General features: G+C 39.2%; 1 protein-coding gene across 1 annotated transcript; it reads right to left on the bottom strand.

Annotated features, from left to right (window-relative positions):
* Positions 1 to 5,140: 5,140 nt before the first annotated feature.
* Positions 5,141 to 9,096, bottom strand: LOC132132104 (Golgi phosphoprotein 3). Its single transcript, XM_059544359.1, has 4 exons — positions 8,694 to 9,096; positions 8,088 to 8,219; positions 7,895 to 8,009; positions 5,141 to 6,292 (listed from the first exon to the last, which is right to left on the bottom strand). The coding sequence occupies exons 1-4, from the start codon at positions 8,904 to 8,906 to the stop codon at positions 5,868 to 5,870; spliced, it is 885 nt and encodes a 294-aa protein (XP_059400342.1). The 5' UTR covers positions 8,907 to 9,096; the 3' UTR covers positions 5,141 to 5,867.
* Positions 9,097 to 27,230: the final 18,134 nt, after the last annotated feature.

Raw genomic sequence — 27,230 nt, 5'->3', positions numbered from 1 at the left:
GATCCAGAAGCGCAGGCGTTTTCTCTGGACCAAGGATCATTTAAAATGGACTGTGGCAAAGTGGAAAACTGTTTTGTGGTAAGACTAATCAAAATTTGACGTTCTTTTTGGAAAACTGGGACGCCACGTCATCCGGACTAAAGAGGACAAGGACAACCCAAGTTGTTATCAGCGCTCAGTTCAGAAGCCTGCATCTCTGATGGTATGGGGTTGCATGAGTGCGTGTGGCATGGGCAGCTTACACATCTGGAAAGGCACCATCAATGCTGAAAGGTATATCCAAGTTCTAGAACAACATATGCTCCCATCCAGACGTCATCTCTTTCAGGGAAGACCTTGTATTTTCCAATATGACAGTGCCAGACCCATAGACTGTATAAAAACATGGACATAGTGTCTGTGACGTCACCAAGTAGACTCCTGAAGAGCGTTTTTGAAGCTCAAAGTGTGCAGAGCGGGCCGTCACCATCTTGGCAACGCGACACCACGTGACTCTCCTGGACAATCGAAAATGGGCATAAAGGTGGGAGCTGGTTGCTGAAGCCATGCCCACCTAGCTCAACAGCGGTGACAGCAGCAGCAACCCACCTGTCACTCAAGTGACCACGCCCCTTAATTATGCAGAACTTTAAGGCTTAATATAATTTAAATGGATGAGTTCTAAAAAAATTCACCCCCCTCACAGTTGTCATGAAGGGCAAAATTAGCTATATAGACCAAACTCATTTTTGGACCAGGCTGTAAACATGTTTTTTCTGCTGTAAAGTTTGGCATTTTAACATGGAGAGTCTATGGGACTGACTCCCTTTTGCAGCCAGCCTCCAGCGGCCGGTTGATGAATTACAGTTTTAGTCACTTCCTTGTTGGCTTCAGGAGAGAGAGCGGGAGGGTGGCGCTCGGCCAGACCACATATTGCATCAGTTACAACATCATGACTGCGTAGAAGAAGGATCCGGGTACTGAAATGGCCAGCCTGCAGTCCAGATCTTTCACCAATAGAAAACATTTGGCGCATCATAAAGAGGAAGATGCGACAAAGAAGAACTAAGACAGTTGAGCAACTAGAAGCCTGTATTAGACAAGAATGGGACAACATTCCTATTCCTAAACTTGAGCAACTTGTCTCCTCAGTCCCCAGACGTTTGCAGACTGTTATAAAAAGAAGAGGGGATGCCACACAGTGGTAAAGATGGCCTTGTCCCAACTTTTTTGAGATGTGCTGATGCCATGAAATTTAAAATCAACTTATTCTCCCCTTAAAATGATACATTTTCTCAGTTTAAACATGTAATGTGTCATCTATGTTTTATTCTGAATAAATATTGAAATTTGAAACTTCCACATCATTGCATTCTGTTTTTATTCACAATTTGTACAGTGTCCCGACTTTTTTTCAGAATCGGGTTTGTACATTGTAATTTTATTTTCTTTTGAAAATATATTTGCTGTTTTTACTTCACTTTTTTTGTTCACTTCTTGGTCATGTGACCTGATACTGTTACACAAGGCTGGTTTATAATCACAAATATTTCTAATTTACATTGCAATATTATTTGCCTATCAAACATTTATTTAAGTAGTACCATTGTTATTTTATGTACTGATGTAATTCTGTGGGCTAGGCCTCTGTGGCATTTTCTGAGAAACTGGCGACACACACACACACACACACACACACACTCTCTCTCTCTCTCTCTCTAATGAAAAGGACTTACTTTCAGTGGGAAACCTGAGATGATGCACACAGCTTATCAATTCTGTCAGGAATGGATGAGAGACAGACACAACTGATCCACTGTTATCAGACACTCTCTGTATTTATTCTTGTTGCTTGTCAGGCTAGAAAAACTAGTGACCGTGTGGTGTGTGGATGTCTTGAAATTTCATTTTTAAACTGCAACCCCCCCATTCAAGATACTCTGTTGTTACACGATATAGTTCTTCTCCCATTGTTTTGTCAGGCATTGATTTACAAAATAAAAAAGTTTCTCTAATGCTATCACACATCTACAAAGCAAACATTGGCCAAGAGCTCAGCGTGCCAAAAAAAATGTCTGTTGATTCTTCAAGCTGCGAGGAACATTTCCAGCCTGATTTGATAATTTCCAAAACCACATTTTCAACGTCTAGGGACATGTCATCCATTCACCTTCTGATAGTATTGTTTGACAGGGGAGACTTTGATGTTTCTTTCTCAGCTTGTGGGCCTAACATGGTTTTAGCGATGGCTTTGCATGCAGGCAAGATTACAATCTCAGTAATTGTGTGGGGTTTTTCAGATTTGGCTACTATTTTAGCCACAAGATAACTTACTTTCTAAGCATTCTCTGACATTTTTGCACTCTGACTTACTTGACCTTAGTGCAACATTTAACACCACAGACCATACAATTCTTATTGCACTGTTTGAGCGATTGGCAGGGTTTCAAGGTTCTGTTTTAAAATGGTTTTAAAAAGTCCTGTTTAACAAATAGAAGTTTTTCATTTGCCTTGGGTCAATTTACATAATCTTCGGTTCCTCTTACATGTGGGATTCCCCAAGGTTCCATTTTGGGTCCTATTTTGTTTACATTATATGCTTTCAATTGGGTCTATTTAAAATAAAAAAAACGCATATGATATCACTGTTAAACTGATGACACACAAATATATATGCCAGTAAATAAGGAAAGTAGCTCACTAGGGCCACTTCTTGCTTGCTTGAATGACCTGAAAACTTGGGGTTGGATGAGAATCTTTTGCATACGAATGAATTTAAAACAGAGATTATTGTGTTTGTACCCCCAATTACATATGGGTCCCCTAAATTTGATTTAGGCCCTTTATCTATTCATGGTAAATCCATGTTTGCAGTTTTCCCCACATACCAGTCACAGAGGAAGAGGCCACAATGGATCTCAGATAAAGGAAGATAAAGTTAATGGTCCAGAAGAATCTAGAGCTTTTCTTTTAAGAAAACTGTCCATATTCTTTTGCCAAACACAAATGATTTATTAAGGATAAAACACATGCATACGCTATACGCATGACGTGCTGACATGTCAGTGAGGGGGTCGAGGGGGAGGGAATTAGGATTTTTTTTATTTGTTATTAAGACATCAGATATTTAAGATATATACAGTATTAAATGTTTTATACATTTTAGCATGTTAGAAAAGACTGAATAATTTTTTTCATGGCTCCCCAGTTGGAGAAAACTGGTAAAAACTTAAAACCAACTTTACAGTCTTTATAATCTTTATCATACAATTGAACTTTTTATGCTTATATATTTTTATAAAACTGTAAAACTAAAAAATAGAGTTATGTAAATGTTTTTTTTTTTTTTACTCTAGAATAGGCGGTTTGCAGGTATCAATTGCTTGATATTTTGCATCTAATGTAGTGAAATTCATTTAAAGAGTGACATAAGTTTTTAAATACTTATTAGGAGCCACTCTTTATATTTTATTCTGAGGACCTACAGTTGCATTTAGATTATTTGTATTTATACTTCAGAGCTGTTGAATGCTTGAATCTGATTGGCTGACGAACGTTGTAAGGTATGCAAATATTTTCAGAGAAACGCATGGATAAAGTAGTTCCAGACAGATCTTGACCGCATGTCTATGTTGAATATTTTAAAGAAATGTGCCTCACAATGTGACATGTAGGCTATTAGTTATATGTAAACTTCAAGGCAACGCTTATCAAGTGATCACAATGTAAATGTACCTACTGTATAACAATTTACTGTCAAAGCAAATTAATTGTTTAATACTTCCTGGGTGATGCTTTATGGTGTTTTCTGAAACAAATTAAATATAATCAAAACTACAAAATAAACTGCTTGCATGTGTGTGAATGTTCCCTGAACTTTTAGATTAACGAAAAACACGACCTGTCTAGATTCTTGAATAAACAACACCTATGAGCAGTTTTTTACTGAATCAAACTGAATTAAGTTTGGCCTAGTTCAGGGACAAATGATTTATCATCTTTCACATTCCATAGTAAATGAAGAATAGCACGATCAACATAGTCTGACTCCAGTGAGTCATTTGCTATAAAACTAGTTGCATAAACAAAATACATTAGTAGGCCTATAGTATATAGTATAACACACCCGATGCACATTTCCAGTATATTGAGCAGTTTGTACAAGTAAAAAAACTAGAAATAATAAAAACTGCTCAAATGTCTGTAGTAAAGATAAATCCCCATCTTGAACACACATGACATAATAACTACTTCTAATACTACGTCGTTCACAAGAGGACGTGAACGCACCCTACTATTTTACTGAGTGATTTCTGAATCAACAATCAACTCTTTTTACTGAACTTGCTGTTAAGGCGTGCCTGAACTATTCATACATGTGTTTGGAGTCTTATGAGGTTATGGCCAACTTATAAAACTCATAAAACTCAGTCATGGCATTTAAATCTCTACAAGAACACATCTGCAATACACAAAGAATGAGGACATCTAATATTCATACACCTTCCAGGCACTTAAAGATATTACTTTATTATATGATACAAAGCAGATGTACAAATCAGGGCATCCGTTTCACACCATCTCTACTTTTACAGCTCATTAAGTATTGTTTACTAACAGTAAATCATCATGTCTAACCTGCTTGTGTACACAGGAAGGGCTTTACCTGTCCTCTTTCAGGACAAGACAACCAAAAACATGACAGACGACTGAAATATTGTGGTAATGACTAAAGGAAACAACAAAATAAAAATGATTAAAAACATAGTATAAAAATTGGAAACATAGCAAGAGGAGAGATTATTGCATGAACAAAACCAAATATATGACAAGAAAGCTACATCAATGCAGTGATCACTATGAAAAGGCCTCAGGAGTGAATGCCTTTCTTGAAGTTGGGGCTCCTGTAGTGTTTGAACGGCTGCCTGTATGAAATTAATGAAAGTTATGACTCAACTTAAACCCAGACATTTGATTTATGTTGTATTTGTGAGCTCAATGCTTCCTTGGCCTGGTTTGTGGTGCATTATGTTGATCTCGTATTGGATTTGATAAGCTGAACATAGAACAAAAAGGCAATGAGTAATATAACAATCGCTATCAAGTTAGAGATACTTTATACACAGGCCAATGTCAATCGCCAAGCAAAAAAACTAAAATATTAGCTCACATTAGAACATTTTATTCTTTGAGCATTCAGAAAGAGTGGATTTCAAGAAAGAAGACTTGCAAGGAAGCAGGATCATGTATCTTTCAAAGCACCGGAGACAAACTTATGCTCGTGTTTCAGTCTTTTGAAATGAATTTTTTAATGGTTTTATTTTCCTTAAACTCCAGACCCAATTCAGGTAGCAGAAACTAATGGAACACTTCCTGCTGAATATGCAAATGCAACCGAAACAGGACATTTCCATGTAACCATGACAAGGATCATCAAACCTGTGTGTATGGAAGAAGTGGCTCCTTATTCAAAGACACATGGTGTTTGAAATTACTCTAGAACTATACCAGGATCTGGATTAGGATTGGTAATGGCCTAGTTAAAGGCAGACCCTTTACAAACCACCTCCCTTCAATGCGCTCATTTTTGTTCTTACATGAACTTTATGATCTAAGTGCATGAACTACAAGAAGCCTCACAGTGAATTGCAATCATGTAGCAACTAATGGCCATTTGAAGTAGAAAGGGCAACATTTTTGTGAAGGTCAGAGACAGATCTGTGACAATGAGAAAAATCTGTTCTTTTCCAAGTATCGTCTTCTTCATTATTTGCATTTCCATCATCACCATCACCAATATTAGTCCGAATCAACCAAGCTTGGGGCCAGCGTTCTGAGTCCAATGCCATGAGCACAAAGTTGAGTCCCTTTCTCTGTACTCTAGAGGTTCATTTGGTGAAAGCGGCCACCACCGCCCATAGCAGCTCATTGGCGCCTGACTTAGCAGCTTCAGCCTCAGGCTCGAGATCCAGAAGCACCCGCACCCTCTTCATGGCCAGATCGTACTGGTCATCCAGCAGAGGAGCGAAGGCGTTCTCCAGAACATCAGAGGAATGTGCCAGGAACAGCAGCGCCAGTACACGCTTATCCATCCGTTGGGGATCGTTGACCCATTTCTCCAGGACGGCCTCCTGGACCTTGCGCACCAGCCGCTGCTTGATGGTGTTGTTGGTGAGCGGGTGGGTGGTCATGTCAAAAAGCAGGAAGTTTTGCTTCTCTGTGGTGAGAACGCCCTTTTCCACCAAGTTCTTAGCCAAACGCTCTCGCACATTTCTCAACTGGTAGTGCAGCTTCAACGGATTCCAGGTCTCACCTACAGAACGTAAAAAGGGCTCTTGAAATGACTAGAACAACTGGACTGACCCATTTGTAGTACCTTTTGATTTCTGTAGCAATCTTATATTTCAGACGAGTCAATATCAATATCTTGTGTCTTATACAAGTCAATGTTGTCTTATATGACAATCTTATTTGCAATATTAAGCTTTAGGTCAACACAATATCCAAATAACTTTGAAGAAACCTTTAATTTTGGGTATTGCCACAAATTCCTCTTACTTTTCAAGCACAACAACTGGGTTTCGTAAATAAAAACACTCATTTTCTCTGTAGCGAAATTGGTTTTTAACAACTTTAAACCTTTAAAGACAGGCATGCTGCGAGCTGCAAGGTTGTTAATCTATGCTTTTGTTGATGCCATCAGACCACGTTATTTCAGCTTATTTAAAATTTTTTTTATAGAATTTGTGGTGAAAAGTTATTGCCAATGATTCTGTACAGAAAACCCCACCAATCAGAGTTGTAATGAGCAAACTACAGCAAAAGAGCTTGCAAGGGATGTCCATGAAGCATTGTGAATGATGCAATTGTTGTGTATTAAATAGTATGTATTCTTATTTCTATAGATCTAGTCAACAACTGTAAATTAATAGTTTCATATTTCTCCATTGTTTTGGATTAGATTACCGTATTTTTCGGACTATAAATCCCACCTGAGTATAAGTCGCATCAGTCCAAAAATACGTCATGATGAGGAAAAAAACATAAATCACACTGGACTATAAGTCGCATTTATTTAGAGCCAAGAGAAAACATTACCGTCTAGAGCCGCGAGAGGGCGCTCTATGCTGCTCAGTGTAGACTACAGGAGCACTGAGCAGCATAGAGCGCCCTCTCGCGGCTGTAGACGGTGATGTTTTCTCTTGGTTCATTTCTCTAAGTTCATGTCAAATTAATTTTGATAAATAAGTCGCACCTGACTATAAGTCGCAGGACCAGCCAAACTATGAAAAAAAGTGCGACTTATAGTCCAGAAAATACGGTATGTAATTTGTAGTGCTTCTTGGGATTTGTAGTTCTCTCCCTCACTAAAGCCATTGAGGACAAAGTCTTTTACCGTTGTCTTGTCAGATTTTTAAATACGCTGCCTCAAATCAATGTTGGTAATGTGATTCACCTTGTAGCTGGACGGTTTGGTTCAAAGCTTATAAAGCTTTAACAAACACTTTTCTAAAATCCTAGAAGCTATTTAATAGATCAAAATTCAACTTCCCTCTAAAAAGCATCACATCTCAGAAGTAAAATGGGTTGCAAACAGTGTTTCATGTAGTTAAAAAGAAAGTTTGTGCAAGTTTCGTCATCATTCACAAGCTTTTACAACTTCCAGTATGACATAGAAATGAGATATTCTAAATGTTTCAAATGTTTTTGATCACATAAAGAAAGTCAGTCAGGTGTAAAACAACACTGAGCCCCAATGATTTTCATTGCATTAAAAGAACATTGATACACTTTAAAATAAATAAATATATAATCTTTGTGATTCACGGAAGAATGGTGAACTTTCCCTTGACAATAAATAACTTGTTTTCTTGTACATATACTGTATGTTGTATCAGATATGTTCGCAACTCACCACTTAACAACTCAATCCAGCTCTGGACTGTCTCTGGAGGCTGAGTCTCTTTAACATGTTTCAATGCCTCGTCTAGCAACATATCTCCAGTGGGGGCATCAGATTTACAAATCACCTGAAGAACAAACAGGTTCAAAGAGTAAAGATAAAAGTGTAAAGCATGTTAAAAACAAGGCCCCCCAAAATCACACACCTTTCTGGTTAGCAGGCTTTTCCTCCTCATTCCAGATGCCTCCAGTTGCAGGCGTCCTCTTATGGCAAGTTCAATCAGCATACATCCTCTCAGTCCAGACGATATGCAATCATTCCAGAATGATGTGTAACCCTGAGCAACAAAAAAAGTCCACCAATTAACATTCATCAGCATAAATCATATAAGATAGTATATGCTATTATCATTGGCGTGGATATGGAAGAAATTACATGCATGCATAAAGTAACAGACATAATGGCATTAAAACTTTACATTTAATGCCATTATGTTCCTGACTGCATTCATTTTGTAAAATTTTGAAGTTATTGGTCTAACCTTTACAAGCTATGTTGTTTTGCAACTGTTATATGGAGGGACGGTTTAAAGAGTTACATGATTTACACCTAAAAACAGCCTTTCAGTCTTATTTTACACACACGCCTGGGACCCTCGTAGAAGTCTAACGTTAAATGGTGAAGCTCTCCGGGACCAGCTGCTCTTAAAACACTTAATCTCTGTCGTGTTACAGGATTTATCTAGTCCTTCAGTTACTAGCCGCTTCCTGGCGACCATTTGACTAACAAAGCCACAGAAGTCGCGTCAAACCTCTCTATCCTTGAGTCCGAGCAGCAGCACCTCTTCCATCAAAGTCAGCCGCGTTTCTTTAGCGTCTCCCTGGTCGTCGTCGTCCTCTTCTCCGCGGCGGGACTCGTGCTCATCCTCTCCGGGGCTTTTCTCTTTATCCGCGGCGGCGGCGCTACGCGAGGCCTCGGTCCGTCTCTGCACCAGGCCCGAGTTTCTCTGCGTTAGGGAAGCCATTGTTTGCACAAACCTAAAACACCACCGTGTTTAAGTCATTTAATTATACATCCGCCACAAACGGTAATGTCTATATTTGCACTCTTCCGTGCCCTTAGAACTGTTTCATTAATATACTTTCTGTTGACGTGGATGTTTACATGCATCCGGGACGTTGCCCCGCCTCTTCCACGCTTATTTCCTTATTCAATATGGCGGACAGTGATGACGCAATGACGCATCTAATGTGACATCAACGTGAACGTTTGCACTGAGACGTATCCTATTTCTGTGGGTGACAAATTTAGATTCATAGATTGGATATATCTGCTTAAAATATAGAGTAATCTGCTGGATGTGTCTCTACGAATAAAGAGATCTCTATGAAAATGTGTTCTTATTGTTAGGTTCAAAGTATGCTCCTCAAGGAACATTCTTTTCGTAGCAAAAAACTACATTAAAAAAAAAGATTTTCTTTTTTCCATGAGAACCTACTGAAAATATATCATTTTCCACATTTCCTCAGAAAGTGTTTATTTTTATTTTATTTATTTATTAATTTGTAATGTCCTCACAAAGATGGCAATATCCAAATGTCCTTGTGGGGAAATTGTTGATAAATCATACAAAATTAAAAAATTTTTAATCTAAAAATGCAGAAAGTTTTGTTTGAGTTGTGGGTTTATGGGTAGGAGTTAAAACAGGATGGAAAATACAGTTTGTACTGTATAAAAAAATGCAATGTTTCCATAAGAAAAAATAAATAAAAAATTGTCTGTGTGACAAACTAATGCATATTTATTTGATTTTCACACATGTGATCAGATGTACAGTATGTCATAAATTCAACTTTATATCTAAAAATGCATGTGTATAAATGTATAATGTGAAGAGCATAAATCTTTGAATTTGTCACTGAAAATAAGTAAGGAATGAAACGAGACAAATTGAAAGTGAGCTGCAAAATCTCAAACAAACAAGCAATCAAATAATCAAGTAACTGGAAAGGTCATGTAAAACATCACTGGTCTTTGAAGCCTTGTGAAACATGTTTAATAAAGAAATTATAATTTATATTGGAAATACAAATATACTGCTTCCCATTATCATTGCAAGGAACACTTTAGTTTAAGGAACTTGAATAGAATATCAGTTAAATCATTCAGATTCTATTCAAAAGTGATGACTTGGTTTTCAGCTTTCTTTATCAAAGGAAGGTCCATGTTCTGCAGGAAGTGAAGTTGTGTCAATATCATTTAGCAGACACACCCAGCAGACATGAGTGAGTAAACAGAGTCGCCACTGAAAGAGCCACTGATGGACTGTTAACTGTGAAAATTATCTTCTTTATACGCTACCATTCAAAAGTTCGGGGTCTGTAAGATTTCAAAATTTAGAAATTAAGTCTCTTATGCTCACCAAGGCTGCATTTATTTGATTATAAATCCAGTAAAACAGTAAAATTATAAATATTATTACAATTTAAAATAACTGTTTTCTATTTGAATATATTGTCAAATGTAATTTATTCCTGTAATGTAAAGCTGAATTTTCAGCATCATTACGCCAGTCTTCAGTGTCACATGATCTCAAGAAATCATTCTAATATGCTGATTTGCTGTTCAAGTTGTGTAACTTTTCAAAATTTTCAGGATTCTTTGATGAATAGAAAGTTACAAATAAACAGCATTTATTTGAAATATAAATATTTTAAATCATTATAAATGTCTTTAAAGTCACTTTTGATCAATTTTATGTGTCCTTGCTGAATAAAATATTAGTTTCTTTTAAAAACATATTACTAATCTAAAAAGTTTGATTGGTATATTATTAGAATAATAGTCAATTACTGTGTTCATTGTGATTCATTCCTTAGCATATGTAATTATACATGTTTTATTAACTTGTGTGCCTCATTTTGTTATTTTGCTCAGTTTAACTTAATGTAATCTATGAATTATTTAAATGTGTGTATTGTACATAACTGTGTTTTATAGTTTTGGTAGAAAGGTTTATTGTTAAATTATTGTTGTTTTTTATTGATATACATATATATGTAAATTAACTTTGGTGCTTTGTTGTTCAGGTGCCATTATAGACTAATAAACATTTTACAAATATTATTTGGGTGATTATCAAGCAGTTTTTGTACTTTTTTGTTTGTTTCTCTGACCAAAACTGATGTCAAAACCCAACTGATCAGTCCAATAAATTTTGAAAACAACAACAACATATATTTATTTATATATATATTTTTTAAATATTTCAAATAAAACCAAGTCGTCTGGAGTATGTTGTTAAAAAAAAATACAATTTCAGTTTTTCTACTTAATGTGAAATTCAATGTGTTATGAAATTTGTGAAATATTCTGCAGAAACAATAAGAAACTGGCTGGTATCTTTATGCCTTAGAGAGCTTTTGTCCTTAAGCAATGTTAAATCATGTTCCTTGAAGGAAAAGGGAAGCAGTTGTGCTGTTCTGTTCTTATACTGCACTGTAAGGATCTCTTAATGCAGGACCTGTGTTTTGAACTGAATCATGCACCGCATAATCAAATCTCTGCATCTACTATTTCCACCCATTTCTCTGCTATTGAGCATGTGAGTGAACTGGAAAGATCTTGTTTGGAGATGGTGCTTTATAGCATTGGTCTGGGTTCTCATCCTTTTTTGTTCTAGATCAAATAACGAAAGAGGTGCTGCACTTCAACAGGCCATCATTTATTCACCCTCATGTTGTTCCAAATTATTTACTTTCTACTGTGAACGAAACAAGATATGTTGAAGAATTCTCTAGTGTAATTGTGTCATTACTGAAATAAGATATATTGTAAATAATTGATGTTTGCAGTACCAAACTAATAGATTAGTAATAGTCATTTCAACAGCACAATTTCCCTTATATCTTTAAATATGTTCCTTTGTATCAACATGATACTTCGATGTTAAGTAGTAAAACGATCTGAGACCCCAGACAGAACATGAGGGCCAGCAACCGTAACAACAAATGTACACTGTTAATATTAGATTAAGCTGTTTGGCTTGGGGTTAAGCACCTGGATGTGCACGAGCTACGGTACACACGCAACGGTCTTCCGTGTGAAAACACCAGGAGCCACTAGATGGCAGACTAAACACTTGTTATTTTACTGCTGAAGCACACCTGTGCAGCTATAGTGCTGATAAACATCAGGCTGCAGCTGGAACCGTTGCATTACATACAGTTGTGCTGCTGATAAAAAATAAAATATCAGCCTATAGCTGTACCATACCTGTGGCATTACATACAGCTGTAGCTTTATTACTGACAAAAATAAATAATAAATAAAATAACAATAAAATAAAAACATTGATTTACATTTGTACCACACTTATTGCTTTCTGTACATCTGCTGGGAAAATGTATAATAAATAAAAACATCAGTTTAAAGCTGGAACATGCCTGCGGCAATACATACATCTGTGCTGCTGATAAAATAAAATAAAATAATGTCAGCCTAAGGTTATTAACTTGTCTCCAGGGATATCTGACCTGTTCTGCTTTTAGGTTTAGAGGGCCACCAGTTAAAATTCAGCATGGGTGGGAAACCAGCGCAACCAAGTTAAACCAGCTAAGACTGCTAGAATCAGACTGGTTTCAGTTTTGAAGATAAGAGATGCAAGAAGAGGAAGGAGTAGCAATGCACATCTCATGCATGTTGGTTTCTACAGTGGGCAGAAAGCTTGGCCTTTGCCTTATGTGGCTGAAAGTGTAACTGAGAGCTGCAGCAGTCTGTGAGAACTACAGATATTTATACCATTAAACTATTCACGTCCAGACCTCAGACATTAAGCTGCACTTATTACTGATGATGATGATGGTTATGATGATTACTTACTGTTCAGAGGAAGGATAGGCCTTTCTGGACCGTTTTGTTTAGCTGCAGTAATGGGACAGCAGGATTCTGTCGTGATTAGGGGTTTTACAGTCTAATATGATCTGTGTGTGTGTGTGTGTGTGTGTGTGAGAGAGAGAGAAAGAAACAGAGAGGAAAGGAGATCAGAGGGGAGGGCTGGATGATCCTGAGATTGCATCTCCACAATCCCCATGAGGACCTATCCTCAAAAGGTATTGAAATATTCCTACGTAAACAGTCTTGAATAAACATCCAAATGCGTTGCCTCCCTGACCATTTTGGTAACATATCTGTGTGTTTCCCAATAAAAATATTTTGATTCTGTTAAAAATGTTTTGTTATTGATAACTATAGCTAAAACAATAAAATTGTTTTTGTTAATTTAAAATAAATAAATTAATGTTGAACACACACACACACACACCTAAACACACACACCTAAACACACACACCTAACACACACACACACACACACACACACACACACACACACACACACACACACACACACACACACATATATATATAGAATGACAAAACTAAATGCAATTGGAAAATAAATTAAAATTAATGATCAATGAAATCTGAAAACATTCCAGCCAATAGTTAAGTAAAATAAAATAAAATAATTTCATGTTAGCCTATTTAGCTGGTTTTCAGGTATAACTCGTCTGTTTTGCTAAACTCCATGGCTGGACATGCCATTGGGCATACCGGGCATTTGCCCGGTGGGCCGACGTGCTTTTTGGGCCGATATCTCATACTCATACTCATACTCATACTTTTTTTTTTTTTTTTAAACGGCCCATAAAATTTGTACATCGGCGGCCCATTCGTTTTGTTTTGTTTTGCTTAATTGGCGGCGCTGGGTTTGTGCCAGTGTAATGCATTGGTCAAAGTCAGTGTTAGTTTTTTTTCTGACAGACCAGCCCATGAAACACGTAGATCAGCGGCCCATTGGCTCTTTTCTTGATTGACACTGGGCTGGCCCAATCACAACTTTAAACGAGTGAGCGAGCGGCAGCAGTGTCAGTGTGTATCTATAAAAAAAGATGGAGAAGAAACGCAAGGAATGTGCAGATAAATAGCGTGAAAAAAGAGAAACAAGCCCTTAAAGCAGACAGTGTAAACTGTGTCAAAATATATGTTTTCTGACCTTCATCAGCTCCTGTGGCAGATGATGATAGTGAGGACGGAGGATCAGGAGAGAGATGAGAAAGTGTAGAGCCTGCGGTAAGCATAACTACTTTCAAAACACTTAGGCCATGTCATGAGTGTAGATTATTTCCACATCTGCATAGTTGACGATTACCGCAATTCACTAGAAATTTAATAAGAGGCGTTTGTAAACCATGTTTTCCGCCAAAATAAAAGCTTGATGCAGTTTGCCTCAAAATAAAAGATCATGTGCTTATCTCTTTCAAGTATAGAAATTGGTACAACTAATTAAGAAAGTTTCCTTTAATTTTTTGTGCATTTGTTTTACAAAATATGGCTATTACTGTCATTGGATTAATATTATAACTATTATTATGTATAGGTGTAATGTAAATAGACACTGTAACTAAAAGAGGTTTGAATTTTTCTTTGTTTAATTTGCACACTGAATATGGGTTGGAGCTTTTAATTTTGAACTCTCAAAGTGCACCAGATTAATGAATTTAACATTAAAATGCACAAAATTTTCTCACGGGGGGCATGCCCCCGAACCCCCCTAGAAGGACCAAGGACACACCACCATAGTTTTAACAAAAATCCTGTAAGAAACACTGGTATTGCTATGCCAGAGCCGCTTATAGCTTGTTTTAGGATTCACCGCTGTGGAGTATAGTTCAACTGTATTAATAAATATAAAATTTTGACTTATTTCATCTGTTAACTCTCACTCGTTCCTATACTCACTCATTACATGGCATTAGTGGGTTTAATGAATAGGAGTTGGTATGCATATAATTAAGGGCGTGCAAAGATGGGTGGTGTTTATGATCATATAATGAGCCGGTCTGGGCAAAAATGCCTGGGCTGATTTTTTGTCCCAGTCCAGCCCTGAGTTGAAGTTTAGTAACTCCAGCTTGGATGGATGACAGTGCTGCAGGTATAGACACTGTTGGACAGATTAAATAAACTATAGTGAGAGAGTGGTAAGTGTTTTAAAAGAGATTATTTCTAAATGTCCACAAAAGTGCAAACAGCTGAAGAAACACCCATATGTTTGCTAGAACATGATCAGCTCATTGAAAACATCAACATGCTCATTTATGGAGTAATGAGTGTATCGTAACTGATCATCTGTAAATGAGCCTATATGTGAAACGCAAAGCCAGTCAAGTAAATCAATGATAATTGCTGTAATAACTCTCAATGAAAAGTTTACGCTGTTCTTTATTTAGTCTCTAGTCCCTGCTGCTCACATCAAAGAAAACACGGAAGGTTTCAATAACGGAAGTAGAAAAGGCAATTAACAGGCCTTAAAAAGACAAATAAACATTCTCTTTCTCAGCATACACACACACACACACACACACACAGCCTCACTAAATCATTCAGAGAGGTCGGCTGTGAAGACCTCCACTCACTCCAGCACATATTGAAGCCATTATCTGGCCCATTCGTGTGATCCTGCAGCCAGCGACCCACTTTAAGATGACAGCCGCACACTGAGAGATGCTCTTACTGCAAACACTGCTCTTACTCTCAATCCAGACAGCCGCTACTAAAGCCATGCTGAAGCTGGAGGAGAGCAGAGCGCTGTCATCATCAAAAGAGACGCCCATAGTCACATGCTAACTATAGATGATAACACTAAGTAATATTGTTTGTGTGCACACGTCATAATAAGGTTGCAACATTTTTCTTTGCACGCCGGATCCTATTAAACCTTCCTGCAAAAAAAAAAAGAAGAAAAAAATAAAATAAAAATATATATATATATATATATATCAAAATGAGTCTAAATGTGAAATAATAGATTATATTATTTATAATAGTCTGATTAGTAAAGATCAATTTCCATAAACATGGAATAACTTTTAAATTGCAATTACTTTATACTCAGGCTTGTGAAAATGACAAATACTGTCAGAAAATGTAAAAAAAAAAAAAGTTTTATTTATCATATGTTCTTCTATTTATTATTTTATTTTTATTGGGTGTTTGTAAAGTCATAATTTTGTGCTATGTGCAAGAGTTACTGTTTACTTTTCATAGCTTGATTTTTGATGAATCATAGGCCTATTACAGTTTTTTTCGATTGCTAAACGACAGTGAGCACAACTGGAGCTCCATGTGCAAAACTCTAACTACAGTCTGCACTAGCAACAGTCACCTGAGCTAAAGAGTTCACATCACCTGCAAAACTCAAGATGGCACTACCTGCAACACAACTCTTAACACACGGCTCAAAACAGGCTCAGTGCAGCCAAACACTACACACAACCCTCAGTGAAATAACACACAATGTCACTCAGAACACACTGAGAGGAAAAACACTAGCATCAATCACCAACACAGTAAATACTCACTTTTCATCTTTACTGTTTGAACAATTTCAGTGACTTCATACAAAGTCATATTTTCTTCAAAGAAAAGAGTGACATTCTTTCACATGATCTATTTACATTTTTAGAACATAACAATTCTTTAAGGTAAATGAAAATTAGCAGTTTGCTTCAATAGTCTGTAGTAATTTACAGAATTACAGTAATGAGAAAAAAAGGTAGAAACTAAAAGTACATACTGTAATTCGAACAAATAATTTTCAGGGCTAATCCTGAAATTGCAATCAGCAGTGTTTAAAACTCACTGAAATCTATCCTTTGAATGTGTGGTTCACAGTTTTGACAGCAGTGTGTTAGCATTTGAACAAAGTGCTGTAAATCCACAGTGTTGTGCAGGTTGTGGTTAAAGTCGTGGGATAAGTGTGTAGAGTTTTGAAAACTGTTCAAGCAATGAAAAACGAACTAGAGTTTGGTCCACATGAACTGCTGCTGTGCAGACTGTAGTTAGAGTTTTGCACATGTGACTCCAGTTGTGCTCACTGTCGTTTAGCAATCGAAAAAAACTGTAATAAAATAAGTAAAGTTTTCTCCTCAAACATACTGTAATTATTACTTATGATATTAATAAATGGAAACCACAACAATTAAAAAAACAAAAACAGATACACAATTATTGTCCCTGTTTTTTAATTTGTAGTTAATATTTCAGTGATATTTTGACCACTGAACTAGGAAATGTCCCCAGTTTTCATGTCAGAAATCTGGTCACCTTACTTCAGGAGCTTAGGTAAGCATGCCCAGGCCTCTAATGGCATATGTGATGTCACTCCATGAGGCAAAAACTGTAGTGGATTATTTATGAGCTGAGGGGGATAGGAAATGCAGAGGATGATCAGCTCTTTAAAAAGCTTTTTCCTTGCACTAAAACATCAAGTGAGTTCCATGTAATCTCATTTGAAGATGTAAGATGCCGAAGGACATTACCATTGGTGCAAAGACCCTATTAATGTTCAGTAATGGACTGTTTTTGATCTTTTAATTTATTAAAAAATAGATAACAGTTTTTCTCGATTGTTTGCACACATTTTCTGGTACTTGAGACACAATGACCACAACATGTAACTCATTCACCAACCCCCTGAGCCAATTCTGCTAAACTACAAGCACAATTCCTGCTTTACACTCAAACTGCAGTTCTAAAACACACTTTTTTCAAAACACTACACACAATTCTCTGCTTTAGGCACAATTTTCATGCGGAAAATGTCTTGTTTTCACAAGGAACACACTGCCATTCAGATATGCACACTGACTCATCACATGGGCAAACACCCGTCACACAGTTTTACAATTAGCAATCAGAGCTTTAGCATAAAAGGGCAACAGGTGAGCTCTTCAATGGAACAATGGATGCCAACATTGGAAACAGGCAGAGCTAGAGGAGTGAGAGTAGGAGGAGGAGGACGGGGACGAGGACGGGGACGAGGACGAGGACGAGGAAGGCCAAGGAGTGAATCTCTGATGAGATCCGAGCCACTTTAGTTGATCATGTGGTCAACCATGGTCTAACAATGAGGGAGGCTGGGCAAAGAGTACAGCCAAATTTGAGCAGGTACACTGTGGCATCCATCATCCGGACTTTCCGAAATGAGAATAGGTAAGAAATCTACTCTCAATAGAAAATTGCAGTACTACATATAAATACAGTATTCAATGAGTACAGTAGTACAGTATTGCCTGTGGACTGTTCTGTAGGACTGTAAAAATGCTGTAAAGTATGCTTCATGTATATAGGAAATGTATACCTACTTTGTATTTACACTATTTTACTATGTATTTGTTTGGCAGAACTGAAAGTTTACCAACACAAGGCGGTCGGGAACGTGTTCTGTCTCCTGAACAGGAAACTCAAATCATTAACATGGTCCTAGAAAACAATGCCATAACATTACGGCAAATACAAAGAAAGATAATAGAAAACAATGACATATTTCAAAATATTGATAGGGTAAGCTTATCAACACTGGACCGTGTCTTGCGCAGAAATCATCTCAGGATGAAGCAGGTCTACAGGGTGCCATTTGAACGCAATTCAGAAAGAGTCAAAGAATTGCAACATAACTATGTGCAAGTGAGTCCTACAATTGATGCATACTCTCAACACTGTATACATTACTGTAAATTATACATATTTCAATATTGTAATCATAATGATTGAGCTTCACAATAGTGACCACTCCATGTCTATTTCTGATATTGTCATGTGTGTTTCAGAGAGTCCTTGAGCTAGAGGTGGCTGCAGTGGAGCACCAGTTCATCTTCATTGATGAGGTTGGGCTCAACCTCACAAAAAGACGAAAGAGGGGAAGGAATATAATCGGCCAGCGTGCCATTGTTGAAGTCCCTGGCCAGCGTGGGGGGAACATCACAATGTGTGCAGCGATTACCCATCACGGCGTCATCCATCACCATGCTACCCTTATAGGGCCCCTACAACACCGCCCATCTGATCACATTCCTGGACACCCTACACAACACACTCATTCCACCAGATCAGGTAGATGGCCCAGAGCAGCTCAGGTACGTTGTCATTTGGGACAACGTAAGTTTCCACAGGGCTGCTCTGGTTCGTAACTGGTTCACTGCCCACCCACGCTTTTTAGTTGTTTATCTCCCTCCATATTCTCCATTCCTCAATCCTATTGAGGAATTTTTTTCTGCCTGGAGATGGAAAGTGTATGACCGAAATCCTCAAACGCGTATACCTCTTCTCCAAGCTATGGAGGACGCATGTGGAGATATAGCAGCTGATGCTTTTCATGGCTGGAATCGCCATGCTAGGCGATATTTCCCCCGCTGCTTGGCCAGGGAAAACATTGCTTGTGATGTGGATGAGGTGCTGTGGCCAGACCGCAACAGAAGAGAGGATGCAGCATAGTGTTTTTTTTTTTACAGTATTACTGTAACTGTATACAGTAAATTCTTCTGTTGTTTTGTATGTAGACCACTGTATGTCCTACTGTGTGTTGGTTGGGATGTACACTGTGTACGTTGTTTTTGTGGGAAAAATTAAATATATTCGTTACCGTGTATTTGTGTGTTCTGTAAAAACAATATTCTCAAATATTTTACAACACACTTATGTATGTACTGTCTGTAGTAAGTGTAACACTGATTATGATGAATGGAGAATAAGTGTTTTCCATTCATCATAGTGTTTTACACTGAGCACATCAGTGTTCAAATGGTTCTTATAAATGTCTATTCATATGATGGTTTGTGTGTGTCATTTGAAAACAAAATACCATTTTGAGAAGAAATAACATTGTTTTGAATGTAAAGTTTCATTTTGCAGGAGCATTGAGGGGTTTTGCCCATTGTGTGTGTGTTTTTGGATTTGTGTTTTGAGAATATGAGGCATGCTTTCAGAAAATGTGTGTAAACAATCGAGAAAAACTGTAAACATATAATGCAAATCTGTCTTACAATTTCATACTTACATCTTCCCCAGCTAACAGTGTTTGGGGTAACCATTAGAAACCCGAGGTACAAAATCAGATTACTTTTTTCAAGTAATTAAAGTAACGCATTACTTCTTAATTTTCAAGAAAATATCTGAGTTCTGTTTTCCCATTTAGTGACTGACAGCTCTCCTGGCCCCATTTCGAGAAAAATCAGGAGCGCACAATAACAGATTCAGTATTCCTCAAAAATAATAACAGGTGTGCCGTTTATTTTCTGAAAGCATTAAGGATGTCATCAGTTCAAGACGGGACAATTAGAGGAAGCTCTTGTTGCCTTGCTTTTAGAAAACATGCAAGATCAACCATCAAGGCTTGGTAGATCAACAACACGGATGCAATCTGAAGAGCTTGAGTCAGTAGTCAGTGGCTGTGAGGAAAGCGAATAAGACAGTTATATATTTCCTGTCTGAGCATTTGACACCCACTTGTGGTTTTTAGTCTTGAAAAGTTTACAATCAAGTGCCTAAATGGGACTATAGAGGCTGTCGGTTTCATTTAACGTCATCAGATTAGAGAATTCATCAGTTTTGCCAAGTCCACGGTTTTCCCGAGTCGACTACTTTTATAATGCTGCTGCAGGTTGTTTTTTTTTTTAGAATGTGGGTTGAAGTGAAACTTACCAGAACATGATTTTGACTGCAGTGGAACCCCCTGGAAGTATGTTTTGACCCCCACAAAAAACCCAAATGTTTTGGTTTTGTTATGAAGACCTGGTAACCCTGGAAGTCATTAGCCACAACTCTCCAAATGCATGATTATTTTCCAGCAGCTAGCTGTTCAGTTCACATCAGTTCATGAGTGGGCACTCATGATACCCACTGTGGTTTTGAACACCACTACAAATGGCTGTCTCTTCAAATAGTACACTGGGGCGATTTCCGACATGGACCGATTTTAACTCACTCATTAAGAATCTTTTCCAAATATTGCTCAGAAAAAAAATTGAGTGTAGAAGAAAACGTTTAAGCCAGTTCTACCAGAAAGACTTGGGAGATAAAACGTACGAAGCATGCATTTATTGACAACTCAGCAAGCATAATTATAAATTTCTTTGGCGGAAGGCCCCGTCCATGGTTCGTAATCCGAGGGTAGCGGACCTGCATTTCCTGCCTGAAGACGAAGGCAGTGGCGCAGCCGACCCCCCCTGGAAGGTAAGGACAGGACCATCCTGGTGGTGGTGGGGAGGGTGGAGGTTGTTATCACGTCGGCATCTGTAAACTCAAACATGTGTAAGTACGATCTTTTATACCAAAGTATAAAGACGTGATTGGATAATGAGGAAGGTAATTAGTGACAAAGTAATTGAGTCTTCCTGGCAGAACTTAGGCTAAAGCTTTCATTTCCGGCTATAGCACCCCTTTATAGCAGAACTGAAAATGCAATGCATACTTACAGTTGGTTCACACCAAAATTAATATTCAGTGCAAATATTCAGTGCGATAAATGTTTTACAGTTTTTGCCCGTTGCTTGAACACATTTTGCAAAACTTCCCTCATTGTGCCAAAACTCTGCACACAAGTAAACATGACACAACACTGGGAAATATACCATTCACATCTGTGTCAAATTGAAACTCTAATATCAAAAACTAACATTCCTTTGTCAAAATGTAACTCTGATGACAAAAGGACACATACTTGCATCATATGCATACACTTTCAGATCAGGGGGAACACACTAGTCTACTTTATATAAAACATTGCAGTCTTTGATTTTCACTGTTTATTCAGACACTGTTTATTCAGTTTTGCAAGTAAGTGCCTTCAGTTGTGTATTTGAGTGGTAGCAATTACCCGACGTGTATTGTATTTTGGATACATGTGTTTTCCAAACGGCACTCTGAGATTTCATTTTTGAACGAAGTGTCTTATGTATGAAATAGAGTGTAGTATGCAGGACCAAGTGTGTTGCATAAAGGATTAAGTGTGTTGCAGAATTGCAACTAGAGTGCAAAGCAGCGTTTTGTTTAAGGTATGGGTAGATGTGTTTAAGGTATGGTAACAAAAGCTTCAAGTTGTGTTTCTTTAGTCTAAGCATGGGTCTATAGTGTTCAAGCAAGGGGAAAAAACTGTAATTTGATTAAATGGCTGTAAATGTGTCTGTTCAGACCATCATTCACACAAGAACAAGAGGAAGATATAAGGTGAACATATTTTCTTAGTACTTTTGAATAAATGAACAACAACAAAAAAAATGACCCTAATATTATATGAGTAGTTTAACCATTGCATTTCCTTTAGTGTGGAAATGACACATGACAGCTTTCTGTCCTGAAATTTCAATGGGCTTATGAAATACGCCCGGAGTATATCAATTGGTACAATCTTTGAACTTGTAGGTGGCTGCCAAACTATGCAGTAACCTCCCTTTCCTCTTCCCTCTGCAGAAGACGTGCAGGAAGCCCATAACAATTGGACCCCTTCTGCTCAAGACTTGCTTTGAGAAAATACCCAGGAGGAGACCAACTCGCACAGGCCTGTGTTTCCAATTAATCCAGACACAAGAGAGAGCAGAAGTCATTGCTTGGTGGTCTGTCTCTAACCCGAGTCAGTGAAAGGTCCTGTCAAGTGAGTAAGTGAGGCCACATGGTCTCCCAGATGTGAATTGTGTGTCAAAAAGATGAATGTGATGCTGTGACAAATTGTTTTTTGCAGTTCAGCACCTTAATCAGATGCAGTGATAGACCCTCCATGAACACACAAGTGAGCATTAGAATACAGCAAATATCGTGAATCTCAATGAGAATATCACCATATCAGCCTCACTCTAATGGCTAGACATTTAACATTTGAACTCAAGCGTCCTGGTGGAGTAGGTAGCTGGTTTCTCCTCAGCTCTTGTTACATTATCACAGTCCTCTTTGCTAAATCATGCCAGACACATGGACTCTCACACTCCTAAACATGACCATCGAAGGGGTCCTTTTGAACTCTGAACTCTTACGATTGGTGTTGATTGCTTGGGCACCTACTGAGAGCTGTCAAACAAGCAGATCAGAAAAGGACTATCCTGTTTCTGCCAATCAGTGAACATGACCATATAGATTACATTTTTTCCCAATTGCTAAAACACAAAAAGTGAATGCCCAGATCAAAGCGTCAAAACCGTACCGTTTGCATGCATGTCTTACACAAAGGCACCAAATGAATAAACACATTGTAGGCATTGCACTGCAAACAATTGTGCAACACACGGTGCAAAACACTATGTTACACCCGTTGGAAAATGAGGAAACACTTTGCATACAGCACATCCATTCAATAATAAAAACACATGCGACAATAGTAACACCCCCGCACACACAGTAAAACACTTAACCGGTAATTGAACACCAATCAGTCACAGCTGTAGCACTATGAATAGAACTCAGGTATGCGCACCTGTCGTGATACAATTGCGAATATGGAGGCCGAAGGACCAAGGGGAAGGAGAAGACGAGGAAGAGATGGGGAAAGAGGAAGAGGAGATCGAGGAAGAGATGGGGGAAGAGGGAGAGGAGATCGAGATGGGGGAAGAGGGAGAGGAGAACGAGATGGGGGAAGAGGGAGAGGAGAACGAGATGGGGGAAGAGGGAGAGGAGATCGAGATGGGGGAAGAGGGAGAGGAGATCGAGATGGGGGAAGAGGGAGAGGAGAACGAGATGGGGGAAGAGGGAGAGGAGAACGAGGACGAGATGGGGGAAGAGGGAGAGGAGATCGAGGAAGAGATGGGGGAAGAGGGAGAGGAGATCGAGGAAGAGATGGGGAAGAGGGAGAGGAGATCGAGATGGGGGAAGAGGGAGAGGAGATCGAGGAAGAGATAGGGGGAAGAGGGAGAGGAGAACGAGAACGAGATGGGGAAGAGGGAGAGGAGAACGAGAACGAGATGGGGGAAGAGGGAGAGGAGAACGAGGACGAGATGGGGGAAGAGGGAGAGGAGATCGAGATGGGGGAAGAGGGAGAGGAGAACGAGATGGGGGAAGAGGGAGAGGAGAACGAGATGGGGGAAGAGGGAGAGGAGAACGAGGACAAGATGGGGGAAGAGGGAGAGGAGATCGAGATGGGGGAAGAGGGAGAGGAGATCGAGATGGGGGAAGAGGGAGAGGAGAACGAGATGGGGGAAGAGGGAGAGGAGATCGAGATGGGGGAAGAGGGAGAGGAGAACGAAATGGGGGAAGAGGGAGAGGAGATCGAGATGGGGGAAGAGGGAGAGGAGAACGAGATGGGGGAAGAGGGAGAGGAGATCGGGATGGGGGAAGAGGGAGAGGAGATCGAGGTGGGGGAAGAGGGAGAGGAGAACGAGGAAGAGACGTGGGAAGAGGGAGAGGAGAATGGCACCAACCTGAACAGGAACCAGGCAGACGCACAACTATCACTGACGACATCAGGGCCACTGTGGTGGACCATGTCATCAACCATGGCCTGACTATGAGGGAGGCCGGGCAGAGGGTCCGGCCCAACCTCAGCCGCTTCACGGTAGCCAGCATCATTCGGACATACCGACAAGAAAACAGGTATGTCCTGAATTAACGCCAAAGGACTGCACAGTACCCACACAGCAAATTGTGTAGTGTTAGTGTAGATTTTCCAGTGTTACAGTAATTTAACATTTTTACAGTGGTTTATAGTGTTAATTTCGTCACCTATTTTTAATTTAGTCTTAGTCTTAGTCTTGTGCCAAATGTCCTTGTTAGTTTTAGTCATATTTAGTCATTCACATATCTTTTTTTGTCAGTCAAGTCTTAGTCGACTAAAAGTCTCGTCATTTTAGTCTAGTTTTAGTCAAAAAAAAAACTCAAGGTATCTTAGTCGACTAAAAGTCTTTTAATTTTAGTCTAGTTTTAGTCAATTTTTTTTTTTAAATAACACATTATTACTGATAAACATTTCAGTAAAAAAAGTGTTTCACATATCTCAAACATTGGTTAAATGTCATAATTACCTGACAAAATACACTTGTTGAATGATTTTTGTTGGATGAAAATGTTAAATGTGTCTGGTTTTCAAATTCTGATTTAGGAGACACATTCACAAATGATTAACCTGATCACATTTTTTTACTTTATTGATACTGCTTTTAATCGTAATGCAAAGACCGGCCATCGGGACATAAGCTGTCATATACAATAAAAGAGCCTGCGCAGCAACAGGAAATATAATTTAACACAAAAAGCCTGTCTAGACGGTGGACTTGCGCTCAGGAATTTTTTTTTATTTTGTATTTTTTGAGCGGCGTGTGGACAAATTCTTTTTACGCACACACTATTTTATTTCTTGATAACAGACTGCTGCTAACTATAACACACAAATATCAAGCCTCTTCTTTCGACCTAGCATGTCGTCGTCGCTCGCTCATCCCTCGTGTTCGCTTTGGGTGTTGTGCGTTCAGCAGTTTCGTGTTGTAGCCACAGGCTGGCAGCAACAGGAGTATGAGACCTGTAACTTGAGCAACAGCGGGAAGCCGCAAACTCGTTCTGAATTTTTAAAGGTGTAACAGTTGATGAAAAAGCAGAGACGATTGTAGACGAAAATGAAGAGAGATTTGATCTTAGTTTTTATTTTATGCAAAACATTTTCGTCTCGTCTTTTTTCGTCAACAATAATGCATGTTAATTTAGTCTTAGTCAGCGTTTTTGGACAGTGGTGCAGTCTTGTCATTGTCTCGTCTTAGTCATGAAAAAAAAGGTTGTTCACAAACATATTTCGTCTCATCTCGTCTGACGAAATTAACACTAGTGGTTTACATATAAACCCTGGGGGAGTGTTAATTTGACTGTAACTCTGAGAGTGTTAAATTTGCGTTTTCAAATTTGCTGTGCATCAGCGTTCTGCCTGAATCTGGTTATACAGTATTTCACCATGTACAGTATGACAGTACGGGATGGGGAACAGAACCTAACCATCGACACTAATCATGCATTGTTTGCAGAACTGCCAGGCGACCTGCCGTGGGAGGGAGGCAACGAGTGTTCACCCATGCCCAGGAACTGGCCGTTGTCAACCTTGTGGTGGCAAACAACACCATCACCCTGCGCCAATTGCGTGATCGCATCCTCGAAGACCAGGCAATTTTCCACAATGTGCACAGTGTCAGTACGACGACACTCGCCCGGGTCCTGCGGGAACACCACGTCAGCATGAAACAACTTTACAAGGTTCCATTTGAGAGGAACAGTGTTGCAGTCAAGAACCTTCGCTATGACTATGTGCAGGTGAGTGCCACAGTACCACTACAATGGTAGTTGTGTGTTTACATGGATATATACCTTGCAGTCGCCCCCCACTGCAAAAAAAAAAAAACTTAAAAATCTTGTTCCATTGGCAAAAAGGTCACATTTATCTTGTTTTTATGTAAAATAAGCTAACCATCTAGATTGTTTTACCTGAAAACAAGATGCGGCAGCCCAGCAACATGAGTACATCTACATAGATGAAGCTGGGTTCAATCTGGCAAAAACCAGACATCGGGGCCGGAACATCATCGGCCAAAGGGCCATCGTGAACATCCCTGGGCAGCGCGGGGGCAACATCAACATGTGTACCGCCATTAGTGGTCAAGGGGTCCTCCATCACCATGCCACCCTAGGACCCTACAACACTGCACACCTACTGGCATTTCTCCATGCACTACATGCTGTGGTCACACAGGACAGACCAGGGCAGCCCATTTTTGTTGTCATCTGGGATAATGTCAGTGTCCACCGGGCTGCTCTGGTCCGGGACTGGTTTGCCAACCACGACCATTTCATGGTGTTGCACCTGCCCCCTTATTCCCCGTTCCTAAATCCGATCGAGGAATTCTTTTCAGCATGGCGGTGGAAGGTCTATGACCGCCTACCACATGTACGCGTGCCGCTCCTGCGAGCGATGGAGGAGGCATGTGGGGACATCGAGGTGGGGTCGATCCATGGGTGGATAAGCCACACACGGAGATATTTTCCCCATTGCCTGGCAAGGGAAGACATTGCCTGTGATGTGGACGAGGTGCTGTGGCCCAACCCCAATCGACGACGAGATCCCTGACATGGACCTGCAATAGAAACACCTACACCAGATGTTCAATACTTATAGTAGTTCTGCACCTGTACACTGAGTTTTGGTTGTGGAAATAAACACGGTTTACAGACTACAAATGTAGGCAGTGTCTTGAGTACAGTTGACCTGTGTGTTGTGTTTGCGTTGTGTTATTGCATGTGCATGTGTGTTTCCTATCGATCCGAAGAGGGCCTTTTGAAGTTAGAGTGTTACGTTTTGATTGCAGAATGTCTCAGTTACGTACGTAACCCTCGTTCCCTGATGGAGGGAACGGAGACGTTATGTCGAACGACATATGGGGTCTCACTTGGGAGGCCAATCATCTCTGAATTTAAGAGAAAACGCCCAAAGAAAATTGGCTAGTGGATTAACACACCTGAGCCACTCCCCGTGCCACGGGTATAAATAGGGCGA

Source organism: Carassius carassius, chromosome 49, assembly GCF_963082965.1.
Source record: "Carassius carassius chromosome 49, fCarCar2.1, whole genome shotgun sequence".
In the NCBI taxonomy this organism is placed as follows: domain Eukaryota; kingdom Metazoa; phylum Chordata; class Actinopteri; order Cypriniformes; family Cyprinidae; genus Carassius; species Carassius carassius.
This window is presented reverse-complemented; position numbering and strand designations above follow the sequence as displayed.

Excerpts from the sequence above, each read along its gene's own strand:
- LOC132132104 (XM_059544359.1), bottom strand. The coding sequence starts at position 8,906 with ATGGCTTCCCTAACGCAGAGAAACTCGGGCCTGGTGCAGAGACGGACC. Across the intron at positions 8,010-8,087 it reads AAAGCCTGCTAACCAGAAAG|GTGATTTGTAAATCTGATGC; the intron begins GTGTGTGATTTT and ends TTTGTTCTTCAG. Across the intron at positions 6,293-7,894 it reads CTGGATTGAGTTGTTAAGTG|GTGAGACCTGGAATCCGTTG; the intron begins GTGAGTTGCGAA and ends TACGTTCTGTAG.